At 33.7% G+C, this 12,667-nt stretch overlaps 1 protein-coding gene across 4 annotated transcripts; it reads left to right on the top strand.

The window, feature by feature from the left end:
- The first annotated feature begins 3,200 nt into the window (after positions 1-3,200).
- LOC18438166 (uncharacterized protein At4g15970) lies at positions 3,201-11,882 on the top strand. 4 transcript variants are annotated; one of them, XM_088869520.1, is made up of 4 exons: positions 9,789-9,881; positions 10,024-10,226; positions 10,386-10,735; positions 11,298-11,882. In XM_088869520.1, the coding sequence occupies exons 3-4, from the start codon at positions 10,415-10,417 to the stop codon at positions 11,781-11,783; spliced, it is 807 nt and encodes a 268-aa protein (XP_088725646.1). In that variant the 5' UTR covers positions 9,789-9,881; positions 10,024-10,226; positions 10,386-10,414; the 3' UTR covers positions 11,784-11,882. The 4 variants fall into 4 exon arrangements, with proteins under 4 accessions (XP_088725647.1, XP_006848418.1, XP_088725645.1 ...); XM_088869521.1 differs by lacking the exons at positions 9,789-9,881; positions 10,024-10,226 and adding an exon at positions 3,201-3,549; XM_006848355.4 differs by lacking the exon at positions 10,024-10,226 and having other exon boundaries at positions 8,971-9,881; positions 10,370-10,735.
- The last annotated feature ends 785 nt before the right edge of the window (positions 11,883-12,667 follow it).

The following is a 12,667-nucleotide window of genomic DNA, read 5'->3' as shown; positions in this document are numbered from 1 at the left end:
AGATTAGTATCCTTGCGGTTAATCATAGGTCTACGGGCCGATATCCCTTTGATATTATTTTTTCTTTCCAATATGTCTGTATATTTTCTCTTTAAGAAACGAATATATAGGTTTCAATCCCAGGATCAAGGGTATTCGGCCCATTGTCTGGTTGATGTAAATTGTAACAGATGATTAAATATCTGGACATTTCCATTCCCAGTATATGTTATTAAAAAAAAAATATGTGTTTCTATGATATAAAATGTACAAGCGAATTGTGTTGTCCTTTGGTCAATTGTTTGGAGTCGAATATTTGTTTAAACATCCTAATTAATCTAAGCATCACACTTTTCGGAGCATCCAACGTGCCATCATCTCAATGGGGTGCACCTAAAAAAATATTAAATAAATATTTTTTATAAAATAAAATGACCAAAATACCCTTGAAGCTTTCGAGGGTACTTTGATTAATTTATTTTACTAGATTTTTTTCTTTGTTCTTTTTTTGTAGATGTGAGTTTGAAAGAGGAGTAAAACCCAAATTTTGGTGTCAAACGATTTTGTAGAAAAAATTAAAAATAGAACAGTATATAGATATAACATTGTCATTGGGTCCATCCTGAATGGACAGTTGAATAAAGGGGAGTATATAATTTCATAGAAAGCTTTCCCCTAATATATAATTTTAAAGTTAAGTCTCACTTACGTGCATTCACATTCTTTTAATTGAATAATAGTTGTCGTAATTAATTAAGGTTAAAGATTACGAAGAAAACACTTATTATTATTACAAAATAAAAAGAATAAATCGAGAAGTAAAAAAATGACACATGTAAAAGTGAAAAGGATGTCCTCATCGCATAAATATATAATAATAAAATATACTAATATGACACTCCAGGACTTTTAGGGTGCATAAACGTTCTTGGAAAAAAAAAAAAGTTCTTCTTTTTTGGAAAGTAGAATGTTATTTTCTGCAAAAATTTAAAGAAATTTTGAGTACGTGTGTTTGATAACTTGCAGGAATGTTAAAGAAGTTTTAAGTACATTTATTTGATAACAAATATACATAATAATATAAATATAAATATAAATAAATAATATCATCATCATCATTATAGCTTTTTTCAATTAATTAAGATAAGTTATTTATATATATATATATATATATATATATATATATATATATATATATATATATATATATATATATATATATATATATATATATATATAAAATCTGTAAAAGATATACATTCGATAGTACCAATTATATTAATAAAATAAATATAAATATATAATAAATAATATAATGTAATATAATATAATATAGTATAATATAATGTAATATAATATAATATAGTATAATATCATGTAATATAAATATATATTAGTAGTATATATATTATATTATATTATATATAATACAAAATAATATATAAATTATTATGCATTATAATATTATATATTATTATATTATAATAATATTATATATTATATTACATTAATGATACTAATATTATGTATTATGTTATACATATTTTATCCTATTTTAGATGATATAATATAGTATAAAATAACATATTACTTATATTATATATTATATATTATTAAAAAAAATTTATATATTAAATATATTAGTTAATATTTATTGTATTGTAAATAATTAATAGTGAATAGCGAATAGTAATCACTAGTCGTAGGAATCGACCAAAAACGTTCGGAGAGTTTGAGCCCCCAAAAACTTAAACTTCCTCATTATAAAAAAAAAAACTGAAACTTAGGAAAGTTCGGTTCCCATTTAACACGCAGCCAAACACATAACTGCTGCAGCGTTAAACCGTTAAAAAAAAAAATTGCTACAGTGTTATGAACGTTATCCTTTGAAAGTTTTCTTACTCGCTAACAAAGACCCATAGTCGGAGGCATTCACAAAAGGAAAAAGTTTATATAAGGATGCAACTTTATAATGTAGGACTACCGATGTCACACAAAAATTCATTGGAAAACGTAGTTTTAATGTTGGAAAATCCTTTGATTGATCATCTCGACATCGTGACGTATGACTATGAAAAATAAGAAAATCTTGAGTCTGAAAAATAGTGCATTTTACATCATATTATCTACAACTTCTATTTTCAAGATTTTCTTATGTTTATAGATCTACTTGATTTTAACTATTTTTAAAATTTAAAATTTTATAATTAGATCTAAAAATAGATTTTTGAGATAATAATAAAAACATTTTACATCAAAATTATATACCATGATAAAATTTGAAAATGCACCTTACTTCTACACCTACATAAGCATCTGTATGCCAACTGCACCCATAAAAAGCATTCATGTTTTCGTAAAAGGAATTTTATAAAGTTTATTGGACCTTTCGGTAAATTTCGAGTTCCCACTTTTTACAAAAAAAAAAAAAAACTTTCTATCCTCTTCAATATAGAAGTTCCATCCTCCCCCTTATCTAATCCTCTATTTTTGAATGAGGGCTAAGATTGTCCCAATTACAATGTCACATCTCTACATTGTTTTATTTTTATTTTTTTTCTATAAACTATTTTGATACCAAATTTTGGACATCCATTCTTCTATTAAACTCGCACTAATGAAAAATATAAAAAAAATATTTTCAATAAAATAAAATGATCAAAATATCCCTGAAAGTTTCAAGAACTATTTTGATAATTATTTTTTATCAAAAAATTATTGTTAATATTTTTTATAGGTGCGCCCCAATGAGAAGATGACATGTACCAAATTTCATTTTCAAAAAAATTACATTAAAAAAAACTACATATATAAAATATTTTGAGACGTCGAATCTAAGATCAAACGATGAGTGGGTCTCTTGATAAAAATGGACGGTTTGATGGTAGGAGAAGGATAAAACTTCTATGTTGCAAAGAAATTGTAGAAAGCTTTCTCAAAATAAAATACACGTACTCTCTCTCTTAGGAAACTCTCTCTCTCTAAGAAAACTCTGATCCCACGCATTCCTTCTCATTTCCACGACAAAGAATCCTCAAAAGCCAAAGCCCCTTATTCTCCCTTACTTAATAATGGGGATCTACAAGCTTTACAGCTACCTAAAAATGGCTGTCTTTCTGCAAAAGTCCCCCAAGCTGATGCATTTCATGTCCTCCAAAGCTCTCTCTCTCTTCATGCAACTTTACTTCATTGGCAAAAGTCCCCCAAGCTGATGCCTTTCATGTCCTCCAAAGCTCTCTCTCTCTTCATGCAATTTACTTAATTGGGGTGATTCAAGACTCTTGTCCAGAGAGAAAAGACATGGTTTTTATGGCCTCCTCCTAAACTCTCTCTGTCGTTCTGCAATTTTCATTAAGAGGCCCCTTCAATATTTTATGCCAAGCAATGGGTGCTTTTATGCAGCGGAGCTGCTGCAAGTCCTCCACCCTGCTGGTCTTCGTGGGTTTTATGGCTCTTTCGATCTACTTCCATGGCGACCCATTTGATGTGTTTCACTCCTCTCCAAGCTGGCACTTCACTCGTCAAGATATGGGGTTGAATGTCCAGCCATGGCTATGGAGCTCGGATCCTGTGAGCCCCTCTCTCTCTCTCTCTCTGCAATTCTAAAATCTAGGGGAGCTTTAGCCTCTCTCTCTCTCTGCAATTCTAAAATGTAGGGGAGCTTTAGCTTTTCGTTCGGTTATCATTATAGAATCTCTTCTTAGTTTGTTTTCGTTCGGTTATCATTATAGAATCTCTTCTTAGTTTGTTTCCTGCACACACTTCTTTGAAAAGGAGTCCACGTAGAAATGAGTCACCTCTAATAAATCTAAAATCTATTTTTGAGATGGATTTGAACCTAATTTTTAAGGACATGCAACCCGGAGATCATGAATATGAAAAACTAAATAAATTTTAAAATTAAAAATAATAAGTTTATTAAAAAAACATTTGGACCGTTAATTTCAATTGTTTTTAGATGGACCACCTATTTGCATCCATCTTTAGAGCAAATTATCTCAATACCATTTGATTCCCTTATAACCCCTCCAAATCCGTTCCACTTTGATTTTCAATTGAGCTTCCATCAAAATTTAACTTTACAATTCTACTAATAAAAGGTCTTCATATACCCCTTAAACAAGCCTTAATCGCCTTTTGTCTAATCAAATTGGAAAGATTGATCGATACATCAACTTCCGATAATCTAAATCTCTCCTTTGTTATAGATAGCAAACTCTATATGTTATGAGTAGTATTCGCAAATCGAACCAGAACGGTTAACCAGATATGGGCTTGGAAGCGGTTTAACCGGCCCAACCGGTAAACTGGCCAATTCAACTGTTCTAACTGGGCCAGTCCGGGGCTGTCAAAAAAGTGTTAACAAAATACAAAAAAAATATACTAAAATATGTAAAGCATATAAAGAATGATTAAAACAAAACACATTCAAATGAAGTTGAAAATTAATGAAAAAAAATAGATTTTAACCCATTTCATATTTTCCAATGGCTATTTTAAAATTTTCTAAAAAAGATGGAAAAATATAAAAATGAGTATTAATGATCAAAACAAGTATTATCATAATGTAAATAATATTTTAAAAAAATACATTACTAATCAAATTCCTTATTTTTGAGAATTTATATATATTTTTTTGAATTTTTTTTTTTAAATATCAGTTGATCACCCTAACCGCCTAATACCAGTTCCAATATAACCAAGCGGTGCGATTAGATTAGACGATTTTGCAAACAATGGTTATAAGTGATCCTTTTCTTCACCACACTCACCTCCACCCCTCTCCCTTCAAAAACCCTTAAATTCCTCTCCTTCCATAGCTCCATAAAACTGATGCCTTAGTCACGTGCCAAATCTTTCTACCAACCCTAGTTAAACTCCTGCAATCCCACTGATCCAAGATGTCAACATGGAAACAGGAAAAACCATCGACAGTCCCTTCTACTGTAACACCCAACTCCAAATATTGTAGGCATATGAGCAATGCAACAAATGATGGTCTCCACTTTCTTCATCCGCCTTACAAAGAATACACACATTAACCATAGTTCTACCCCTCTTCATTAGATTGTCTAGTTAAATTCTTTCCTTTGAATTAAGATTCACAAAAAAAAAACGCACTTTCAAAGGCACCGGCCATTTCTAAATGACTCATGAATTCCATCTCAATCTATCACAAAATAAAAGGTCATAAGCAGATCGAACACTAAACTGTCTGTCACTTTCAGCCTCCCACACCAATTCATCATCCATCGCATGCGCAATACGGCACCAATTAATATTATTCAACAAATCCCCCAACAACTTATGCCATCTCCACCACTTTAGCTTCTTGAGAGGTTGACAATCCAAATATTTGTGGGAACTGAAATTTTAAGGCATTATCTCCCATCCATCTGTTATGCCAAAAATAAATCGAATTTCCATTACCCAATCTGGAGCTACCTTGTACCAAAGTTCTAGTTCCCACATTGGAGATTGATCAGCTGCCCTTCTTCTCCTAGATATCAAATGAGATGTCAGATCAAATCCATATTTTCTTACTAATACCTCTCGCCATAACTGATCTTCACAAAGAAAAGAACGCAAGTATGATTAACAACTTTATTCTCTTTATTCCCATCTCACTATCTTTTTTAAGAGTACACACTCTCTCTCAATTAACCAAATAGTATTTTGGACTATCCCCATGGGATCCCCATAAAAAATTTCTCATTAATAGTTCTAAGTATTTATACACAGAAGCTGGCATCACCAACAGAAACATCATATAAATTGGCAAATTGGATAACGAAGCTTGAATAACAATTAATCTACCTCCCAGACAGATACTTCGTTTTCCATAAATCAAGCTTAACATAAGCTCTTTGAACAACGGGGTCTTAAACTGCTTTACGCAATTTCAAATCTGAAATAGCCCTAAATACTTGATAGAAAAAGTTTCCACCTTACAATACATTTCTGTAGCCAATGCCTCCATAACTTATTGCGAGCATCCAATTCCCACCATTGATGTCTTTCCAAATTTAACTTTTAAATCTAAAGTCATCTCAAAACACTGGCGCAGCTTCTTTACACTTTGTACTTCCTCCAGTTCTGCCGCACAAAAAAGAACTGTAACATCTGCAAGTCGTAGATGCAAAATAACAACATCAGTATTATTAGTAACCTTAAACCCATTGAATAGACTCCTGGATTCCACATTAAAAATCATGACGCTAAAGTCATCGGCAACTATGGTAAATAAAATGAGGGACAGTGGATCTCCTTATCGCAGCCCCCTAGAAGCTTTAAAAAAACCTTTAGGGCTTCCAGTAATTAGGACCGAAAGCACTAGAAATGCAGCCCTTAATCCAAGACCTACACGTCTCCTCAAATCCCATACACATCATAATTTCCATCAACATACCCCACTCAATCTATCGTAAGTTTTTTCCATATCCAATTTTAACACAATCCCTGGCTTTCTACTCAACTTCCTTTAGTGGATGCACTCTTGCGCAATCAAGATGCCATCAATTATCACATGATCTTTGATGAAAGTTGTTTGAGGCTTTGAAATGACAAATCGAAGCACCTTCTTTTATCTTTCTGACAATATCTTTACAATTATCTTATAAAGACTAGTCAATAGACTAATCAGCCAAACACCAAAAATCCTCGAGATGGTTAAATTTTTGGAACAAGTCCAGTTTTACAATATCCCATAACTTCTGAAAAAAGATAAGGAAAAATTCATCCGGCCAAAAAACTTTATCCCTTGGCAAAGCAATGTCTTAACAGTTTTTAATTCGCTCTCAGTTACCATCACGCAGGGGATAACCTTTTGAAAAGCACCCCCTAATATAATTGTCTTTTTCTTAGGGGAAACCAATTTAATCAATCATCTCTCAAGAAACTTTTGACTAAGTCCTGAATAAGGAATCTAACTAGTTGAATTAATTTTTCCTTTTCGGCAATTATAAGGGTTCTTGTCTAAGCAAACTCAAGAAAGCCACGATAAAGATTAGGGAAAGCTTTCTATGTTCCTCCTACACCATAGAAGTTCTATGTTCCCCCTACCATCCAGCCGTCCATTTTTTATCAAGAGAGCCACTCATCGTTTGATCTTAGATCCGACATCTCAAAGTATTTTATTTTTAGTTTGTTTTTAATACAATTTTTCTGAATATGAAATTTGGTACGTACCATCTTCTCATTGGGGAGCACCTATAAAAAAAATTAACAATAATTTTTCGATAAAAAATAATGACCAAAATACCCCTTGAATCGTTCAGGGGTATTTTGATCATTTTATTTTATTGAAAATATTGTTTTTATGTTTTTCGTTAGTGCGAGTTTAATATAGGAATGGACGTCCAAAATTATCAAAACAGTTTATAGAAAAAAAATTAAAAATAAAATAGTGTAGAGACGTGACATTGTGATTGGGGCAATCTTAACCCTTCATTAAAAAATGAACGGTTGGATAAAGAAGAACATAGAACTTTTATATTATAGGGGAACATAGAAAGCTTTCCCTAAAGATTATATACTCCATGGGGAGTACATCATGCACTTAATCCGCATGATAAAAATAATGTGCTGAATGGAAACTGTCCAATATTTAAAGGAACAAATGTGTGTCATAGTCACGCATAATGCTGAGAGTATCAGCAGCTAAAGACTATTAATTGGGCTCTCTCTCTAGAATATCTCTCTCTCTCTGTATAAAAAGTTTTATATAAGCTTGCAACTTTAAAATGTAGAATTGAGGCGCACCTCAAGAATCCATCATAAAAGGTTGCTTTAATGTTGGAAAACCCTCTAATTGATCATCTCAATATTAAAATGTATGAATATGAAAAGAAAAAAGATTTCAAGTCCCAAAAATAGTGTATCTTGCAACACATTATTTTGACGGTCCATTTTCAAGAATTTTATGTGTTTGTAGATCTACTTAATGTGAATTTTTGGAGTTTAAAATTATATAACTACTGATCAAAATATATTTTCACGCCATCATAAGAATATATTAAACTAAAATTATATATATAATAAAATTTGAAAGAGCGCCTTAATTTGATTGTTTAAGATTGCAAGCTTATACAATCCACGCCCTTATTTATATGTATACAAGAGAGTTAATATTGTTGACACTTGAAAGGTGAAACAAGAAATAAATAAAGGAATTGGGAATGGGTGCTAGGGTGAACCAAGCCACCTGACCTGGGTCGGTCAGCCTCGCCCTAAAAAAAGTAGAGCCACGGCCACAAACTCTTGCTCGAGGCCAGCACAGGCCCAGTCAGGCCCTCTTTTCTTTTTTATTTTCTATTTTTTTTTTTGATTCATTAGATTTTGGTTCTGCCCAACCCTAATAAGGCGTGGGCCGGCCATATGGGGATTAGAGCTAAGCCCGGCCCATTGCCACCATCGACATAGCATTCCACCTTCCATTTTGAACATTAATATGTCAAAAAAAAAAAAAAACCCATCTAGAAACCTTCTAAAGTTGTTACACAACAAATGCGTGAAACAAATAAAATTCAACGGACTAGAGGAAACACATCAGAGTTTATCAAGACACATGTATTACATGACCATTTAAAATCAGGCGGCTAGAAATGTATGACAAGCTACCATGGAGACTTTTTTTTTAGTTTGAGTTTAAACATTTTGCAAAGAGTTTCATTCTATATTTTCCTTTTAAAAAAAAACCTAAAAAAAAACAATTTACCTGTGATACAAGACCGTCACAATTACTTACAACCATCTAAAGTGAAATTTGATAACTTGGATATAGCATAAAGTTCGAAAAAATTTCTTTTAAAGTTTGAGTTTGGTCAATAGAATAATTACAGCCACCCAATTTTACATATAATGGCCAAAATTAATTTAACCGCCCTATATCAAAAGTAACGTAAATGTTCTCATTCTATACTGAAGTGGAAATATAAGAAATTAACCAAATAAAATAAAAAACTGCCAACACATAAATCATTTATCTTTTGTACGTGATGTCACAACCATTTTTATTCCTTAAATTTCAAATTGGACAGTTGTACAAAAGTATCGTTGAATAGATACATTTCCGAGAGCAAAAAAAACAACAACCAAGGGAAAAAAAGGGTATTAGATAAGGGAGAAAGAGAGAGATGTACCAAAAGGTCTTCGATTTGTCAAACTCACAGAGGAAAAAATTGGAAAATTCATCCCATTGAATTTCTTTTAGTGGACCCTCTCTCCCGTTCTCTCCCTGCCACAAGACGAAGGAAAACTATCTCCAGTTTCTGGAATATGCCACTCTCAAGTACCAAAATACCAAACATACCCTCCAATTATTCTCACGGTCAAAAAGCAAATCCCAAAGACTCATTTTGGTGAGTGACCCATGAGAATACTGAATATAATTACATACATGAACCATAAGACTCACCCATTACTCAAAAATAGACCTATTGCTCTGAAATTTTTAGGGCACCAAATTTGAATTTAGTTAAGGACATAATGGCCATTCATGAGACATAATGGCCATTGATGAGACATAAATGGCTTTTAGAGCATTTAAGCCTTAGGGTGGACCAGTCATACCTGTAACGTACCCAAAATTTTGAGTCTTTTCAAATTATAGAGCCATTTTATTACTATTTCCACCACAATATGTTGTCAGGAATCTGCAAAAGAAAGAAACTCCCCTGTATATAAGAACTTCAATTCTTAATGGCTCTTCAAGGAGCTTTTGGGTGAGCTCGACAATGGCTGTTTTACGTAAGAGCTTCAGCTATCCCCCTAACCCCAAATTGTTGGTTTTCATGGCCTTCATGGTGTTCTCTCTCTCCTTCTGCTACTTTGCAGGCAACCCAGTTCATGTGTTTCAATTCTCTTCAACATGGAATCTGGGGATTCATAGTTTATGGATAGCTGTAAGTTTCCCCCACAGCCCAATTTCCTAATCAGCACCAGAGGTTTTAGTGCTCTATATTATAACCTGTGTCATATGGCTTATAGCATCTTTCCTCTGATTCAATTGCTTTCTCTCTCTCTCTCTCTCTGTGACACACACAGCACATGCAGACTACTGGTATTCTGTGAAAAAGAATCGAAGCTCTCTCTCTGGTTATCTGTGAGGAAGTGTCAAAGATCTCTCTCTCTCTCTCTCTCTCTCTCTCTCTCTCTCTCTCTGAAACACACAACACATGCAGACTACTGTAATTCTGTGAAAAAGAATCAAAGGTCTCTCTCTGGTTTTCTGTGAGGAAGAGTCAAAGGTCTCTGTCTCTCACACATATTGATGCTGAATAATACTGACTCCAAGTAATCATATTCATGCTGAATGATACTGACTCCAACTAATTATATTGATGCTGCATGCTACTGACTCTAACTAAACAAGGTCCATTCTCTCTAACAGAATCCTGAGACTGCAGGACTTGAGGGGGTACTGGAGAGAGCTGCGATGCTGAACAAAACAGTTATCATAACCACACTAAATGCAGCATGGGCAGCTCCAAATTCAATCATTGATCTCTTTCTCAGAAGTTTCAAGATTGGTGAAAACACAAATGACCTTCTCAAACATCTAGTGATCGTGGCCCTCGATCAAAAGGCATTCAAAAGATGCAAGTCTATACACAGCCATTGTTTCTTCCTCGCCACTAAAGGAATCGACTTTTCCAGGGAAAAATCATTTATGACCGAAGACTACTTAAAAATGATGTGGAGGAGGATCAATTTCCTCAGAATTGTCCTTGAGCTGGGTTATAGCTTCGTCTTCACGGTATGCCTGCTCCTCAACAATTATGCCTGTGTGGGTCTGTGTGTGTGTTTGCATGCTGTGTGTGTGTTTTCAACAATTAACTCTCTCATTCACCCAAAAAAACAATTAACTCTCTCTATATGCCCATAAAATCATAGGTGCTATTTTGAAGCAGACCCTCCTAGAACAAGGAGCTGTGGAGTTGTTTTTCTCCCTAATTCACATAAGGGACGAGAATATTGCTGTAAGGACACTTTGGAACAGAAACTACAGGCTCTGTTTCTGGATATCGTTTCTCCACCCCAAATAATAAGGAAATCACAAGGAACCCTAAAAAATACACACATTAACTTCCTATCTTTCCTCCTGATGATGAAAACAGTGTAAACAATGAATCAGAATCTTAGAGCATAGTGTCGATGGATTGCTTCCCACTAAGTACTATGACGGTTGATCATTGCAAGGAAATTCTCGAACAGCAACATACTAGCTTTCTATCTCCTAATTACTGAAACTAGTATAAACAAGTTTAAAGGAATTCTATATCAGACTCTCACTTGGGATTGATGTTTAACCTTTGCAGGATGCAGATATAATGTGGTTTCGAGATCCATTCCCACATTTTTCAGAGAATGGTGACATCCAAATAGCATGTGATTTTTTTTTAGGCAATTCATCAGACCTAAACAATTTGCCCAATGGAGGGTTTAATTATGTGAGATCGAATGATAAAACAGTTCGCTTTTACAAGTACTGGTACATGGCTAGGAAGCAATACCCTGATAAGCATGATCAGGATGTGCTCAATGAAATCAAACATGATGACATTATCATAGACACAGGGCTTAAGCTGAGGTTTCTCGATACCGTTTACTTTGGTGGGTTTTGCCAACCAAGTAGAGATCTGAACAAGGTCTGTACAATGCATGCAAACTGCTGTGTCGGTCTTAGCAAAAAACTCCATGACCTGAAAGTAGTTCTTGAGGATTGGAGCAATTTTAAGGCATTGAAGGCCAAAGATAATTTAGATAAAGAGGGATCCTGGAGGGCCCCACAGAAATGCAGATGACAACTGTTGTTTTCCTTTGTATTGTTTATATTCAGATGGGAAATTTTGAAAAACAAAACGAAAATAAATCTACAAGTATGGGCTTGAATACTTTCTCAATTTTGGATTTTTTATTTGAAAATATGCTAGAAAAAAGACTCGAGAGAAAAGCAGAAAGAATTAAGGAGCATCTCCCTCATTTTTCAAATTTAACCTTGTCCCAGTCGAATTACCTATGAAGTCAGAAAAAATCCTGTATATTGACCATTGTCATGTCATGTTCGAAAAAACACCGAGCACTTCAGTTAAGAGCTGAGTAGCTTCAGCATTGTCTCAAAAACTAGGTTTTCATTCCTAATTCCTAATTCCTAATTCCTAATTCCTAATTCCTAATTCCTAATTCCTAATTCCTAATTCCTAATTCCTAATGTTCATTGTTAATTGCTTGATCTGCATGCCATCGCAAGCTCCATAAAGAACTGTACAATCCCCGTGCACTTATTACCATTGCAAATATAGGGCTGGCTGGATCAGATTTTAACTTCATGGGAGAAACTAATATATGAATATCTCAAGTAGGAATGACCTAGTGTGGGGCAAAAGTACAGGCTTCTTATGCATATATACCAGATGGATGAACCAAGTGAGCCATATCAAATTTACTTGGCTTAGGCTCTAGCATATATTTGAAGACTTGGTTGACTCATACCAAACCTTAACGATCAGCCAAGAACCACAAAGTTGGCTCAGCTTGGACTAGGCCAAGTCCCAAGTTAGAGTCCAAGTTTATCACATTTAATTCAAGTTCATGGCAAAAACAAACCACTGCATACGAATGCAAAGTTTGCAAACTAAAGCTTGGATACATACAATTCAGCCTGTTTAACGAAACAGGACAATACAAA

The sequence above is a fragment of the Amborella trichopoda genome, chromosome 6, assembly GCF_054954075.1.
Source record: "Amborella trichopoda isolate Santa Cruz 75 chromosome 6, AtrichopodaSantaCruz75HAP2 v2.0, whole genome shotgun sequence".
NCBI lineage: Eukaryota > Viridiplantae > Streptophyta > Magnoliopsida > Amborellales > Amborellaceae > Amborella > Amborella trichopoda.
Note: the sequence above shows the minus strand (reverse complement) of the source record. Positions and strands in the feature narration are given on the sequence as shown.

What these genes read in the sequence shown, in the direction of transcription:
- LOC18438166 (XM_006848355.4), top strand. Translation starts at nt 9,714, where the DNA reads ATGGCTGTTTTACGTAAGAGCTTCAGCTATCCCCCTAACCCCAAATTG. An exon ending in TTCATAGTTTATGGATAGCT is followed by an intron (nt 9,882 to 10,369) that starts GTAAGTTTCCCC and finishes TCTCTCTAACAG; the next exon opens with AATCCTGAGACTGCAGGACT. An exon ending in GTTATAGCTTCGTCTTCACG is followed by an intron (nt 10,736 to 11,297) that starts GTATGCCTGCTC and finishes TAACCTTTGCAG; the next exon opens with GATGCAGATATAATGTGGTT.